The sequence below is a fragment of the Festucalex cinctus genome, chromosome 12 (genome assembly GCF_051991245.1).
Source record: "Festucalex cinctus isolate MCC-2025b chromosome 12, RoL_Fcin_1.0, whole genome shotgun sequence".
NCBI lineage: Eukaryota > Metazoa > Chordata > Actinopteri > Syngnathiformes > Syngnathidae > Festucalex > Festucalex cinctus.
Window position 1 is genome coordinate 6,029,829 of NC_135422.1, and position 16,939 is coordinate 6,046,767.

Sequence of the window (16,939 nt, forward strand, 5' to 3'; positions counted from 1 at the left end):
ATTGCCAAGGCCCAAGCGGCCGCTTGTCCTGATAACAGACTCATAATGAAAGCGATTTTTGACTGGGCAGTAGCATAAGTACTGGGTTGCTGGTTAAACACTAATCTACATTGTAGCAAAAACTGAGCACATGTGCCTAAGTCTCCAGAATACCTAGCAGGAATCGGAATAAATGGCTCTCTGGGAGAAGACGGCTGGGAGGCTGGAGGGGTTGCCGCCGATGGAGAGGGCGAGCAACCAGAGGAGCTGGACGACGGCAGTTGGTGACTCATGGCTGCCATCTGCTTGTTCAGCTGGTCCACACTGGTGGTGAGTTGCTGTAGATGGTCCATCACTTGTTGCAGGGTTGATTGGTGTTGTCCCACAAGTGCTCCTTGTGCCGAAAGCGCACTCCTTAAGCGCTCTGACTCTGCTGGGTCCATTAAGGCCGGAACATTCTGTTATGTGCCGTGAGGCAAAGCAAGGCCAGGACCCAGGATGCAGAGTGAGAGACAAAGTCCACAGTTTATTGTTCACAAAAGTATCAACAGAAAATCACCTTGCTCAGGGAAAAAGTTCTAGAAAACAAAGTAGCAACCAAAAATCACCTTGTTCAGGGATGAAGAAACACTAAAGCGCAAAGTAGCAACATAAAACACTAGGGACCAAAGTAGCAACAGAAAGAGCCGTCTTAATAGACCGGTAGAACGAGAAACAAAAAACCACTACAAGCCGGAGACCAGGGACTAGAACACAACAAGGGTGTGGCAGGAGGAGACAAGCAAACGTAGCAGGTATGGCAAGGGAATGTTCCGGCACAGAACCAAAGGAGGGGCTGGTTAAATAGGTTGTTGGCTCATCAGGGTGATGAGCCTCAGGTGTGGGAGCAGGCCTCTGCCTGCGAGGTTGGCGCCGCCTCCTGCCACACTCTGGAACTGCTAGAGAGACAACAGAACCATCACAATTTTATTTTTTTAATTAATTTGAATCTATCTAATCCAGTTGTTCTTGAACTTTTTACACCAAATACCACCTTTAAAAAAAATAATTATCTCTCCACCATCATGATAAACATAAACTACAGTAGTGTAGTAGGCTGATGTTTATGAAAAATGAGGCAGAGGTTTTATTCCCAAAATGTACATTTAAAGTGTATGGGACATGAAAAAAAGTCACCCTAAAAGTATTTTTTTTTAAAAGAGTACAAGTACAAATAATGTGATTTCAATGATTACTGTGTTAAAAACGCAATGACAAGTGCTTGTAAAAATGAGATATTTTCGTGAATTTCCAAAACATGGCAGCTCACTGGCGACGCCCCCTTTTTCCGAGCCTGGACACTCGTGACGTCAGCGGGAGTACGGAAGTTGGCGAAAACAATACGAGGATATGCAGTTAAGACGACCATGTTGTTGCCACACAATTCCACAGAACTGTGAGACAGATGTGCTAACCACTACTGCACCATGTTGCCAAATTAGCCCAGCAGTAGCCGATTATTTCCTATGTGGGGAAATGCTGCCAGCTTTCCGGATTGTATTCAAGCTTTAAGCGTTTCACTTCATAAAATTTCATCTTGCAACGTTAACAAAAAGTGAGCAAAAAAATCCTGCCTCTACTGTATTATACATACAGTATATCAATACCAAAAAGTAATGTATTGTCTCTTGGCCCATGCGCCCTCCCCCCTTAATAAGTTCCATGAAAACTTTGCGCAATCCTGCAACCTTTCCAAAATACACCCAAGCACCTGTTTCTTTCTAAGCCAGTGGTTACTACAAAGTGGAAGAAGGGAGTTAGTGAGCTCACGGTGACCCACTTCTACTTGTATATGCCATAACTCTGGCCAGTCTGGCTTGCTGTCATTCCATATTTATAGTGCAAACACTGTGAGTGGTCTAACGAGACCCTATCAGTGAGTGCACCTTTGAAAACGCAGATAGATCACCAAGTAGGAGACTCTGTCCACCGGGCCAGCACAGCCTGCAAGGAAGAGGCGGACTCGTCTTCCTTTGTAATGGATTTTTTAATTACATTTTTATTTTTTTGAAATTATTATTATTTATTTTTATTTTTTACAATTTACACAATTCAACATGAACAGCCATACAGTTGATAATTGGGTTGAATTAATAATAATAATAATAATAATAATAATAATAATAATAATTGGGGATGTGAATTGCCTAGTACCTGACAATTCTATTCGTATCACGATTCACAGGTCACGATTCGATTTGATACCGATTAATCCCGTCGACTGTTGTGATTTTTTTCATTCAAATTTAGAAAATACTAATCAGTAAACTTGTAGGGTGTAAGATTTGTATGAAAATGTATTATTTATTTATCTGAAACTTCAGTCGTAAACAGGTTGTAATCTGTTTCATGTTTGAACAGCATTAAAATAAAAATATTAAGGCTCAATGTTCCGTTCATAAAACATTCTTCCATGCTTTAAGGTTAAGTAAGACGTTTCGTTGAATATATTTCCATCAAAAATGGAAGTTTAAAAATCGATTCAGCCGCCTATTGAATCGATTCGAGAATTGCGCGATGTAGTATCGCGATATATTGCCGAATTGATTTTTTTTAACACCCCTAATAATAATAATAATAATAATAATAATAATAATAATAATAATAATAATAATAATAATTAGAGTCCAAATCTAGATTTTGAAGTGCCTCACGTCCTTACTGATCGGAAACAACTGAGGAAAAGACTACCTGCAGCATCATTTTAAGAAAATGTCCGGTCTTGCAGCTCCTGTGGCCGCTTTGACTGATGTGTGATGTTTCGAGAGTGTGATCTGTACAATAACACAAGACGCAGCCCTGTTGAAGGAATGCCTGGAAGCCCACAAGGAATCCTTTTCGTTCCAAGGTTTGTGCAAACAGAGAAGATTAATTCGATGTGTCAACAGTAATGGAATCTCCCCTTTTTTTTTTTTTTTTTTTTTTCCTGTCTCTGCAGCCCAAAATCACTGCGTACGGGTCACCAGTGAGGCTGTCTAAATGTTTACCTGCCCCCCTGGAGTGGCTCTTAAACAGGCACTCAGCATAGTGAGCCGGCCAGCGTAAATCACCTGCTGTGTAGTCTAGAAATCAGAAATAAAGAATCCTCATCTGCACTTGGGATATGTTTTCCATAGCTCATCATGTGGCTGCTCGGAGGGGCTGTGAAAGACCCAAGAAGAGGAGGAGGAGGGGTGGAGGAGGTGGTCAAGGAAGGGGAGGAGATACATGTGGTCAGTGGGTGAAAAAGGTAGTCAGGGCCAATTAGAGCCATATGTGTTTTTATGTGGCACAACGGCGACTTCAAGGCGTTTTGACTGTTCTCCGGACGTGTTATTAATTAGCATATCGTCACTGACTATGACTTTTCAAAACCAAACACTGTGCGGATCTACTTTTTAACCACTGCACCTCCGTTTTTACGACCATTATTCAATTTGCGCGTAATATTATTAACGGCGCTACATTTTACTTGGATGAGTCAGAACTTTTCCCGTTCAACATCCCTTCCGCCTCCCAGAACTTTTTTTTTGGTGTCAATTGTTTTGGATCGACTTTTCCTGCTTTTGACGTGGATCCATCATCGTTCGGACCCGAACATGAAACTGTGTTTAGTGGTCGAGGCAGCGGCGGCTCTTTACCTTCTGTTCGCACCTGCACAGGTAAAAACCAACACGTTCTACTTCGTAACGCGTGAAAAGTGGTTGAAATTGTACGAAACGGTCGATGTTGTCACTTGTTTTACCGATAGTAAAGAAAATTACTCTCCGCACATTAAAAGTACATTACTCACGAGTGTCTCATAAGAAAATGTGACCCACTTGAATTTTGCAAGGCTTTAAAAATACAAACGAATTAAAATGGCCTTTTTTAACGTTTTTTTTTAGAGTGAGCGTGAGGCATTACTTGTCTTTATTATTATTATTTTTTAAATTAAAACCACATTAAATTATTATCGTATGATTAATAAATTATATTTAGACTTTTTGACTTTCAAAATGTTTACATTATATGTAATTATGTTTAAAATATATATATATATATATATATATATATATATATATATATATATATATATATATATATATATATATATATATATATATATATATATATATAAATGTCATTACAATTTAAATGGTTTGGGTTGAAGATCATAATACCACCGAATAGTTATTTGTCTGTCAATAAATGAGGGTGTGTCCATAGTTTTCACTACGGTTTTTCTTTAGTTGCACCTGCAGCTGTACCCTTGCTGCTGTCTCCACTATAGTGCAGTGTCACATATCACTAACATGTCATGCATATGTAGAGAAAATCGATTGAAATCCAGTTTTCTTCTGTTCTCAACTTATTTCATGTCTTTCAAAACGTGAAATGGCAGTTGGCTTTAAGCCGTGTGTTTCTTGTAAGCATTTTGTTTTGTATTTTATAAGAGAAGTAGCAATTGAGGGAAGTGGGAGTGCGAGGTCGTCTCAATGTGTCAGAGCTAGCCTGGGCTGAAAGTGAGTATAGCTTTTCAAGAGGCTCCGTCAAAAGACTTAGACTGAACGACAGATTCTCAGTCACCTCTCGAGAAACAGTGCAGCTGTTATTGGCCTGAGGGGGAGAAGTGGGAGTGGAATCAGCACATCACCACTAATCCTGATAATCAGCTCATGGCCTGCTTATAGTCAAAACACAAGCGACAAAATCCAGGGCCCTCCGAACGTAACAGATTAAATGGCCCGCCCACTACGATGATTGACAGCAAATATGAAGTGGTTCAACATCTTACTCGGATCACACTGAGAGAGTGCTTGTTATGTCTTCATTCAAAGCTCTTCTTCTTTTTTTTTTTTAATCAGTCACATTTGAACCTGACTGCTACAACATCCTTGGGCTGTTTTTTGTCGATAGGAAAAGAGAACATCTGTTCGAGAGCGTCAGGGATATAAAAGGAGGGTGAGATAGCGTCACTAGAGATTTGCCGTTGGGGTCCTTTGATATCTTTGTGACACTCATTATCAACATGCGGAGAGTCACTATGTGTCATCAGTCATTGAAGAACATTTATGAAAAAAACAGATTGCTTTGGCAGGCAGCAATCTTTTAATTGTGTCCCAGATCAAAAGACAAAGGATTAATCAAGATTTCTCAGTGGTTACGCTTTAATGTTCTGTGGTAATATTTTTATAGTCATGTGGTTTGTTTGCCTGACTTAAGGCACTTGGAGTCCTTTTGCCTCCAAGTTATGGCGTCTCTGTGCCCCGCAATTGACTCGCAACTAGTTCAGGGTGTATAGTCCCGCTTGAAGCCCACTATGATGACTCAGCATTCTGCCAGTTGTCCAATAGTTGCAGAAGATGGTGCTGTGCTTTCTTAACACATTCACTGCCAGCCCAGTAAAAATGCATTATTTGACGTCTTTTTCCGTCAATGGCAGTCAATGAGTTAAAATGAGATGTAACCAAAATTGACGGATTTTTAAGCAAAATTTGCCTTAAAAAAAGAAAAAAAGGAAAAAAGGATGCTGCAATATAATCACAAAATATATTGGCACATTGTGTTTAACACATTCACTGCCAGCCCAGCAAAAATGCATTATTTGACGTCTTTTTCCGTCAATGGCAGTCAATGAGTTAATAAGTGATTTATATGTAATACAGAACTGCAGATTCAATTGCAGGTATGCTATCGACATTGAGGATTTTTTTTCCCCCTATAGGATAGGCGAGTGCCGATACTAGGTATCTGTATCGGTGTCGATACAGGTCTTATTTTAAGGTATTGCACTCGTGTTGGCTGCCCTCTTGTGTCCATTTTCAGGAACTAGAAATTAAAAATTAGAGGAATAGAAAATTGCAGTTAATTCCCTAGGAAAAAATACTATACAGTATTGGAATATATACATATTCTTTAAAATTATCTGTCATTTTTAGGGGGAATTTTATGTAGTAGCGGTATCTGTATTTACTATCGATATTCATGACTATACTCAAGAAAAAAAGTCGTATCGAACATCCCTATTTTTTTTCTGTCCAATCAATTACCGATCAGCTAAATATGAGTTTGAAAAAATTATAACAGATTCGATCAGAAAATGGAGCAATATAGCAATTTAAAAAAACTTTTATGTTTACTCTACAGTTGCCTGCCGCCATTCACGGTGAGATAGGCACTGAATAGCAAAAAAAAAAAAAAACACATTTAATTGACGCCAATTGGGCAAATTAAGCTATTACAGCCAATCACTGATTTTGCATAAAATCCAAAATATTGTCTGATCCCGATCCAGCCAATCAGTTTGGTTTAAAGTCTAATTGCAAGTCCTGACTGGCTTGTCAGATATTTCCCTGTGAACTCTGCCTAGCAACAAGTGGCCAAGTAAACATATTCCAGAATTTTTTAAAATTATTTTATGACTCTTTAATGATTTCTGTTGTTTGTAAATTTAAAACACACCAAACAGTAAGAGTGCTGCGTTGCATTTAATATTTAATTAATATTAGTCATTGAAAATTGACCACACTGTATGTAGAACAAAACGCACATCTGGCATAATTATAATTGTCAATCTTCATATTTGAGTTTGCATAGAAATCACTGATATCAGAAGCTGCCTAATAAGCATACGTGCTTACTTTTCCCAAAACAACACTTGAGTTGGAGCGTCAATATTGCAGTCGTGTGTCAGTGTTTGTATAGATGGTGTGTTTTTCCTCCGTCTTGTTTATACTTGCTCAAGTGTATGACATCACATTAGCACAAGTTGTAGTACAGTTCTTTGGCAGCAGCAGCTTTCTAAACATCTGCATAAACGTCTGCGAGTGTCTTGTTTTCCCCCGGCTGAGATTTCTGCGCAGTGACCTACAAGCCGAAAGGAGTGGCAATGTTGTGGTATTTCACTCCAGTTGTAATGTCCCGGCCCTGGGGACGGTCGCAATCAGGAAATATGGATTTCGACTTCCTCCGGCGGAGAAGATGGAGCGGCGGCGCTCGGGGCGGCCATCTACTCAGCAGACTTTAATCTCCCATCTGGATGTAATTTACTGTGGTTTACACAGGGAGAGCAGCGTTTACTGTAATGGAGACCACAATTACCAGCGCTCAGCCTTATCTCAAGACCTGTCGTGTGCATGTGCGTGCGCGTTTCAATCGGACGGTGTGGTGCGCTTTGGTCTGTCCAACATCTGTACATGAATTAATGGATTCATGCTGAAGAAATTTGGACCATTTATTTGGATTTGAACTCTCTTTCTGTCACTTACGCCCATTCCACTATTTTTCCACTGGTTGATTTTAAAGTAATTGCAGAAAAATGATTGTTGTTAAAGCACCAATGAAAATTAACATTTATGTCAAGATATATTATGTGCAAAATGAGCTGCAGTGCACAAATTGTCAACTGGGTGGGACCCATTTTGGATTGGTCGTGGACAGCATGGCAAAAAATTGCATGTACGGTATTGATCTCAAGTCAAACTGAGCTGAATAATATAATGTAAAGATATTGCTTTGACTGGTGTCTAGGCACGTCACTAAGTGAGTTAAGGAGCTTTACAGAGTGCTTTGCCGCCATTATTTTGCATCTATAGCAATTAGAAAGCATTTTTTTGGAGGATGGGGGCATCAAATACTCACATATTAATTATGTCATCTGACTTCCCATGGGCTGGAAATTGCTTCATGTGTTGCGCTCTATAGAGTCTATTGTTTGATGTTTTCAGCTCCAAGAATGATTTGTAGCGAATGTGTTGCTCTGAGCCAGCCCGAAAATCACCTGCTTCTGGCATTTGAAAATGATTATTTTGTGTGTTTTAATTGTTTTGTTTTGTTTTACCCAATTGTGCCACATTTTGAAAACGGGTATAGAAATCTGATGGTAAAAATTCATTTCCACTTTTTACTTTTGTCCAATTCTGAACTTTTTTCTTTTTTTTTTCCAAGTATCAGTATTTCTGCTTAAGTACACTGTGGGAGTAACTTTGCCACTTCTGCATTATTGAAACTATTTGTAACTCAACTATTTTCCAGCCATTTAATCTAACTTGAGGCAAAAAAAGAAGAAGTTTGTTCTCGTCATTTTTGTCTTGTTTAAAGGGGAAGTAAAAAAAAAAAAAAAAAAAAAAGTTCTATGTATTCTGGTTAATGCGTTAGTGGAATATGAATTAAGCAGCAAAATCCATGAGTTTTTATCAACATCAGAAGGCGGCCATTTTGCCACTTGCTGTCGACTGAAGATGACATCACAGCTGCTCAGGGAATGACCAATCACAGTTCTCCTGTTTTCTCAAGCTAAGCTGTGATTGGTTGTTACCTGAGACCTGAGCAACTCTGATGTCATCTTCAGTCGACAGCAAGTGGCAAAATGGTCGCCTCCTGAGATGGATAAAAACGGCTGGATTTTGCTGCATAACTCATATTCCACAATATGTTGCAATGTTAATCAGATTGTCATGTTTAGACTAATGGGGTCACATATAATATACAGTATTATTGTCAAGAAATGTTTAAGGTTTAATTTCCCTTTTAAAACTGTACAATAACCGAGTCTTTGTACAGTTTTCAATTTATGTGTCTAATGTTAGCAAAATGTTCATTTAAAAGCTTCTGTTGAGCCGGATCATTTGCGACATTGTTGTGGCACATTTAGCATACGCTCTGCTCAAGTTATCTTCACCACAAAGCACGACACGACCACCCGAGAGATCCAGCTGGTTTCTGTCAGATCTGTAATGGTGCTGTTGTCACCATGGCTGCCCCCACCTCATGTATACACAACAGAAAGCAGAAACACTGTCCTTTCCGTCAGTTTGTGGCGAATGGGTACAGTCGGCGGCCCGCAAACCCCCCGCGAGAGCCTTTAGAATTCATGTTATGGTCGTGGTGTCGATCATGCGGCGTCTGCTTCTCGCAGGATGAAGGATGGATGAGTGAGGAGGGGCGCTGAGCTCTGTTTCTCACTCATCTATCTGCCGCTCTGTTTATATTCACTTGTTCTGCTTTAGTGCTTCTGCTTCTGTGTGGTCTGAGTTAAGACTCAAGGCAGTACGAAACCCACACAGTTTGGGTTCATGAATTTATTTTATTTGCTGGTTTTGTGTTTTATTTGCAAGTAGTAGACACGTGTTTACCTTTCCAACTGGCAGACATAGACAAGACATACTAACTTAATTGACCTTCAAGCACTTTACCTGCTATATTTCTTCCAAGCTTTGAAGTGATAAATGAAGTTCCTGATACATGATCATCGTTCTAGGCATTATCGGCCCACTGCAAGATGGCGCTAATTTTTACTTTCCCTGTTAATATCCAGATTATTATAAACAACATATGCTATATTTATACAAAGCTGTTATTATTCTGTTGGCTACCAACTAGAAAATGGAGAAGAAAGCTTTTGCATATGTCAGCCATGTTGGAGTGGAGCCTCTGTGCTTGTACTGATGTTACTGTGATGGACAGACCACATTTCCAGTGATGCAAGCTGGCTATGTTTCTCATCTGAAACATAGAAATGTTGTAGCCCCTGAACTAAAAATCTTTGTCTATTTGTGTTGTAACTCGATGGGTATGTCTGTTCTTGTTATTTGTGATTGACATTCTCTGAGAATCAATCCATCTGCTGCATTGGAGTTGACAAAGTCTGAGAAGCGCATATGGGAGATGGAGTCAAATGAGAGATCACAGTTGTGATTATAGATTTAGATTTGGAGTCTCAGCTTAATTTATTATCTAGTGAACTCTACTTTTTTTTTATAGCCCAATCATATACTGTTAACGGAGACAGCTTGGTTTTTGTAACAAGATGTTATCAAAAGTGATGGCTGACTTGGAATTTTTGTTAACCGGGTTTTTAGTTTAAAAAAAGAAAAAAAAAAGAAAGAAAGAAAAGAAATGCATGTGAAGTGTACAGTGCAGGCATGTGTGGGCATGTCAAACAAGAATGGCAAACCACAACAAATGTGTAGTTTTGTTTTTGATAAGGCTTCTCCAACAATGTTTACATACGCACAGTACTGTCTCAGCTTGACTCTGTTTTACTCAATGTGTTTTTTGGTGGTCGTTTTTCCACTTCAGAATAATATTGTGAAATACTGCTAAAACCACGACAACCAGACTGAAGAGATCAGTCGGAATGAGGCATGCTAACAACAGTGAGGAGACGGAAAGTGTCCTGTATTTGCAGCATGACAACTTTAGAGGCCGGTGTGGTGCAAATTCATCATTTTCCTCCATTTTGGTGATTTTAATATTGCTTAACTCATTCATTCCCAGCCATTTTCACAGAAGCAATCCCGTTCGCTCCCGGCTGTTTTACTGGATTTTGACTGATTTTACAAGGCCCACAGAATATTGTGTTCGATTGCTATAAAAGCATGGAACCTACCAAGAGAAAGATTAAAGTCTCTTCTTTCATCAGGACAAAAAAAAAAGTATGATTCTATCTGTTTCCGTTTTGCAGCAATTAAGCATTAGAAGAGAGCTAAGTTTAATCAATTTTCACAAATCTATTCAAAATTGTAAGTAATTGAGCTTTTTTTCTACATGGCCCTGGTTGATCTCCTTTGCTCTGCTGCCACCTGCTGGCCGTTTGTGTAATAACTACCATTTCTGCAACCGTTCTTTGCAGTTGAGAGGCTGCATCAAAGCCTTCTGTATGCTCTAGCATTAAAAAAAAAAAAAAAAAAACGTATAAATACGTCTTTGGGACACTTACATTTGGAAAAACGTATTTACACGTTATTGGGAGCAAATGAGTTAATAGGCCTCAAAGGCATGGGGGGTGGGGGGGAACTTAACTTGAACTTGTAGATGTTCATACTGGTGGCTGACTTCACTTCTGTTGGCAACTTATTCCATTTCTATGCAGCATAACAGCTCAAAGCTGCTTCCCCATGTTTGCTTTAACTCTGGACTCCACTATATGACCCGAGTCAGTAAATCTCAGGGTCCTACTGGTTCTTTCAAAATTCCCTCCTTTGCGTTCTGAAAATTGCATTCTACTAAATTGTGATGTCAATTTGAATTTGATTAATAATTCAGCCCCAGTTTTGCAATTGAACATAATTTACCACCCCAGATGTTTCACATCATGAAAGCAGTGATACAAAATGACTTCTCAAGTTCAACCTTTAAAAAGACACACCATTAATTTTAAGGTCAGAAAGTGAAAAATGTTGGACCAGTTGTGGAAGATAGCTGCGATGAGCATTGGGGCCTCCCTAAGACACTCCCTGAGGAGGCTCATCGTGGAGTGACGCAAGAAAGCAAGAAAATCAGCAAGTATTCAAACATGTTTTTTACTCATGAACTTCTCCCACTCACAGTTATAACGAAATACAGAAAACGTCTACGTGACTCCTCCTGCCAGCTTTTTGTGGGCAGCTCCTCTACTTTCAGCCGCAAGAGGTGCCAAAGATGCTTCCTCGTCGTGTCAAGCCTTAAACCCATGACCGATGTCGGAAAATCCTCAGCACATTCACAACAGACGCTGTGGACTGGAGTCAGGAAAAGACCTTGTGATGTGGAACAGTCTCACCCAAATCTCATGAAAGCCGCCAGATAAGAGAGAGCAGATCATATGCTAATTAACCCTGGAAAAGGATTTATGTTATCAGCCTGCCGCTGAAGATTGGATGTGACATTTAACAATAACCGAAGCTGAACTGTGACTGCAAAGCTCTTAGTCAGCCCCACTGACGACAGCACATTTTAGCTGCACGAGCAAGAAGAGATACTTGAATAGCTTCTTCAACACAGCGACGCCTGAGACTAAGTGGTTGCCTGGAAACTCTCGTACACCTCTCATAAGGACTGTCACAGATGAGTTGTCGATAAACGCCAGTGGTGTGAGATACTGCAAATTTTGGTATCGATCCGATACCAACGATATCGATACGTTTGGAAAATTATGTTACATAACTATTTTTTAACTCTTTTACTGCCACACATAAAAACAATTTTTTTTTTAAAAAGCCCCACAGTGCCAGCCGATTTTGAGCATTTTAACTCATCTTTCAGAATATTGTGTGCTTTTACTACATATACAAAGTGTGTGCCACATGAAAGATCGCATTCCTTTCAAACATTAGGGAAAAAGTATGTTTCTACCTTATTATGTTCTTTCGCGATCACCATTTGAAAATATGTAATTTGAGTGACAGTGAGCGAAAATTGAAAAAATAAGGAGAAAACGAGCTTTCTGTGAAAAAAAAATGCTTTTGTTTCGTGACACTCTGAATTAGGTTTAATATGGCAAAGGCGTTGATCATTCACCAGCATACCATTGAAAAGAGATACAATGCTGCCATCTGCTGACCATAGTTAGTGGCTGTTTTTGATTCCACGACTCATTGACCAGGCAGCGCTGCACTTATCTATTGCACTGCCCATTGATAAAGGAAAAAAACGTAGTTGACGTCATTTAACGTTTATGGCGGCATACATCGTGATTTTAGTACTCCTTATTAAAAGTTTTTGGCGCGCAAAGAATTAAATTATGGTCGCCATATCATTGAATTGCTTATTCCCAATCAAATTGGAGCCTTTAATTGTTTTTTGTGTTGTTTTACGTTTTAAACAAAGGACAAAATTAAGATACAGTTTATTGATAAATAAAAAATACTTTATCAGTTTTGCCTCCAAAAAAAAAACATTCCAACCACAATAAAATATTTATATATTTTTTTACCGTTCTGAGACAAAGTGCACAAATTGATCATAGCATAAGAAAATTAAATATAAAACATAAACCAACAAACACAACAAATTCTTTTATAAGTCGTGTGATGGCACACGATCGAAACGCACTACTGTGATATGCATGTTATCTGTTTGCCCAAACCACAGCAGTGCACAAAAGAGCCAAACTGAAACTACTAGATCGATATTTTAGTGACATTATCGATCCGATATCAATACTGCCTTGGTATCGATATTTGGATCGATCCACTAATAAATGGACCTGCCTGTATCTCATCTAAGTGACGCAAGTACAAGACACTGGCTGCAGTTTAATAGGAGGCCCTGTCACGTGAATGACGGCGTTATGGCAGCAGGACGTTCCTCTTTAATGGCATTGTCTGAGGAAAATGCGCTGGCTGTACTGACAGATGCTATCCCCGGGCTAATTTTGCTTCATAACAGGAAGAGGATGCGTTTTGGACAGATGGTGTCAAAAAAGCAGCAGCATCAGGGAAATTCATTCTCTGTCTGGTCACGGTTATGTAACTTGCTCAATAGCAATTGTGTTAGTGTGCCTTTCCAGTAACAGCAACAGAGATAGCGAAAGCAGGTTAGTCAGTCCAGAGACACTGCATGAGAGTCGATTTTATCCAGAGGGGATTTCTCTTCCCCCAGATGGCGTCAGGCGGGGGATCTGTGTTTTCACAAATGATCATGTGATGCTGGGAACATAAATGGGGTGGACCATGAATAGGAAGTAAAAGTAGAAAAAAAAAATCTCCCTGACGATTCGATACACTGTGGAACTTGATCATGGAGTATTCTATTTGTTTCTGCCCAGGAGAGAAAGTTGTAAAAAAAAAAAATCATATTGATAACTGTGTGTTAAACGGTCATTTGAAATATATTTTATATCAATAATGTATTCATTCTCCTCCTCAGAGTCAACCCACATTGAACATAAACAGCACAACTAATGGTGAGTATTTTTGGCTTGATTTGTGTGTGGTTGTGACTGAAATGTTTTGCTATGTTATAAGAATTTAGCCAAATTAATAGTGATTATTCAATAGAACAGACCGATAATCACTGTTTAACCCATTCACTGCCATTGACGTGTATATCCGTCAATGGCAGTGAATGAGTTAAGTCAATCCCGTTCCATTGACATGTATATACGTCAATGGCAGTAAATGAGTTAAAATTTCATGTAGGCCTACTGACTGTGCAGACATTCAGTGTGTCAATTCGTGGCCAGATCAGTATGTCCGTGGCCTAATAAGATGTAAATAATACGTGAACAATATTTCCTTTTTTGTTTGTTTTCTGGTGCAAATAATTACACATACATTCTGAAAATATTCCCACTTATTTTTTTTATTTTATTGTAGAGTCATTAGAAAATTCTTAACAAAAAAAAATTAGCGCACAATATTTTATTATGTCATATATGTGTTTGCCAGTGCGACCTCCTGTGGACAACATTAGTAACAAGTTAATTTTTGTGAAAAACTGAAGTTTGTGTTATGTCTTCGCGGGCACGGTCCGTATGTTTGACACCCCTGATCTATATGAGGGCGAATGGCAATAACAGCAACTTATAGGCAATTATTGGATCCTCAAATGTGAAGCAGGCATAAATTATCCATGAATTTAAAATGTTAATTAATGAGAGTTAGGTAAAGCCAGACATAATTCTGCAATTAAAATGTCCATTATTACAAAAGTTCATCTCTCGATGTACCCCCCCCCCCCCTCCCCCATGGCTGCCTTTATAAACAGCTGTTGTCGTGTCAGGCTCGGTTCTGTAACCTTGGAGGTCAAGGCAGTCCCAGAGGTGCCCGCGGGGCAGCACGGCTCCAGCGGGGCTGCGTTCATGGCCATATTTCCCATGTTTATTTTCGCTCCCTTCTCTGTTTGCTCAACTATAGTCGACCCTGTTCCTCTCCCTGTGACTCTGCAACTGGGGCACTTTTTGCACACTTTTAACCCATGGGACAGCTTACTGGCCATTATGTAAATTTATGGATACTTGATGTTTCATCATCTGTAATCAATGTAATACAAAAACACATACACCTTTTTGGCAACATGATAACAGTGTAGGTTAGTTTTAATTTGTTTATCCCAAAGGAGAATTTCAATGTAAATTCTTTCATATTCACAAAAGTCCTAATGCTAGCATTGTTTGTAATTGTGCAAGCAGCACCCACCACGGTGTTGTCGTTCCAAGACGTGTGGGCTCGGAGCCTGTGTCGAACCATTGAGAAGCTGGTGGAGGTGGTGCAGGAGTACCCGTCAGAGGTGGAGCACATCTACAGTCCCGCCTGCGTGCCTCTGGTGAGGTGTGCCGGCTGCTGCGGGGACGAGAAGCTCGAGTGCCACCCCACGCTCACCACTAATGTCACAATGCAGGTAGGTACTGCTCGACAAATAATGTTGGCCATCTTTTTGCTCCTGATTTCCACCTTTTTGTTTCTTCTTCAGCTGCTGAAAATAAGGCCAGCAGAGCTTGGCGAGGAATACGTTGAGATGACCTTTGTGGAGCATCAGACATGTGAATGTAGGTAAGAAAAAAAAGAAAACAATATGATATAAGTTGTTTGTTTTTACTGTCACTGGCCACTTTTTTAGGCACATTTACAATCCAATGTGATCCTATCAGAGCTGTATCATAAATCTGTCTTTATAATACTAATGCACTGTTTTGATTGGCAGTATCAGACATGTTGCGCAATAATCTTATTATTGTTCTTGTAGTTTTAAGTGGTGTGGAACTGCATTGCATGCTACTGAGAGTAGTTTATAATACAGTATTTTACTTCTCATTCAATGAAATGTAGTATAACAAAAGAACAACAATAAAACTATCAATGATGTTGCAGTAATATATATTGTTTGGAGGTGCTTTTCAAGTCACCTTACAGAAATAGAAGCATAAAAGATCAGAAAACAGATTATTAACATTAAAACAAGAACCACATATAAAAACGCTGTTAAATATCTCTGACAGTGCAAACCCAAATCCTTTCTTTTCACATTTGTCCTCATTAAGTTCCAGCTCATTTTGGGTGAGAGGCTCTGAAATGTGGCTCTTATCAGGATTTGATGCAAAAAATTGTGCGTTCAGATTTCAGATTACTCTGTAATAAGATAATACTAAATGGGAATAATTTCAGAATGCATGTGTAATTTGCACCCCACCAAAAAAATGGAAATATTTTTTACCTGTCGTTATTTATAGCTTATCAGGTCATGGTCATGGATCGATCAATCAATCAATCAATCAACTTTATTTATATAGCACCTTTCATACATTCAAAATGCAACTCAAAGTGCTGGACATCCATAATACAAAAAACAAAAAAACAAAAAAACGGAACTGCAGTGAGAGAGAAAACAGAGGCATGACAGTGGCTAGTGTTTGTTTTTAATAATAAATGTGTTAAAACACTAATATGTTGAATTTTGCTCTTCAGAGTCAAAAAACCTGTTGGGAAAATTGAAAGGTAATATAAATACAGTTACAACTTTTTGAATACAAATGTATTATACTTTAGGGACTTTGCCTACAATTTTTGTTTTTGCTTCCTGTAGGAAAAGGCAAAGAGGAAAAGGACGGAAGAGAAAGGAGAAGCAAAAAACAAAAGACTGTGACAGGTGAAGGCCCAACACAATAGAAACAATTCTGATGGTTTTGTGCCATAAAGCGTCAGTCTCGTGTCTTCTGTCGTTCAGGTGCCAAATCCCTCGAAGGTAACTTGCAGCAGCCAGCCAAAGCCCTGCTGCAAGTGTGGCTCGCTAATTATTTCCAGCCCATTGACAGCATCAATGGTCTCTTTTCGCTCTTCTTTCAATGCTGAGTGTACAGCAGGAGACTCCAAACAGCTGGATTGTTGTGAAGTCGTGGCCATCTGGTGATCAGCACAGTGTTTGTGATGACAAGATTCAACAGAATATGTGCTTTCATTGCTAGAAAGCCTGCTGTTGCACAGTTGACACAATAGACACACACCTGGGAGCCAAGTGCAATGTAGGAACAAACAGACGGATTACACTTGTTATCACTGTATCAGGTGTGGTAATTGTTGTGTGTCTATGATATTTAAAGTTTGTTACTCGTGTTTAATATCTATATTTATTGACAGAAACACCAGAATAAAAATGGACCAAAAAAAGATTTGTCCAAACCTGCCTTGACTCTTAACTGCATTCTAGGTGAAATGTCTCCCTCTAGTGTCCATTTCAGTGCCGACGAGTGAGATGGATCGTC

The 16,939-nt window shown here is 39.2% G+C and overlaps 1 protein-coding gene across 2 annotated transcripts; it reads left to right on the forward strand.

Annotated features, from left to right (window-relative positions):
* The first annotated feature begins 3,274 nt into the window (after positions 1-3,274).
* On the forward strand, positions 3,275-16,928 carry pgfb (placental growth factor b). Of its 2 annotated transcripts, none has more exons than XR_013287586.1 (7): positions 3,275-3,659; positions 13,609-13,645; positions 14,873-15,081; positions 15,154-15,229; positions 16,146-16,175; positions 16,264-16,326; positions 16,405-16,928. XR_013287586.1 is itself a non-coding variant. In XM_077539092.1 (7 exons), the coding sequence occupies exons 1-7, from the start codon at positions 3,474-3,476 to the stop codon at positions 16,424-16,426; spliced, it is 627 nt and encodes a 208-aa protein (XP_077395218.1). In that variant the 5' UTR covers positions 3,275-3,473; the 3' UTR covers positions 16,427-16,928. The 2 variants fall into 2 exon arrangements, 1 of the variants encoding a protein (XP_077395218.1); XM_077539092.1 differs by having other exon boundaries at positions 15,154-15,233.
* Positions 16,929-16,939: the final 11 nt, after the last annotated feature.

What these genes read in the sequence shown, in the direction of transcription:
- pgfb (XM_077539092.1), top strand. Translation starts at nt 3,474, where the DNA reads ATGAGTCAGAACTTTTCCCGTTCAACATCCCTTCCGCCTCCCAGAACT. An exon ending in CATCAGACATGTGAATGTAG is followed by an intron (nt 15,234 to 16,145) that starts GTAAGAAAAAAA and finishes TTTGCTCTTCAG; the next exon opens with AGTCAAAAAACCTGTTGGGA. An exon ending in CCTGTTGGGAAAATTGAAAG is followed by an intron (nt 16,176 to 16,263) that starts GTAATATAAATA and finishes TGCTTCCTGTAG; the next exon opens with GAAAAGGCAAAGAGGAAAAG.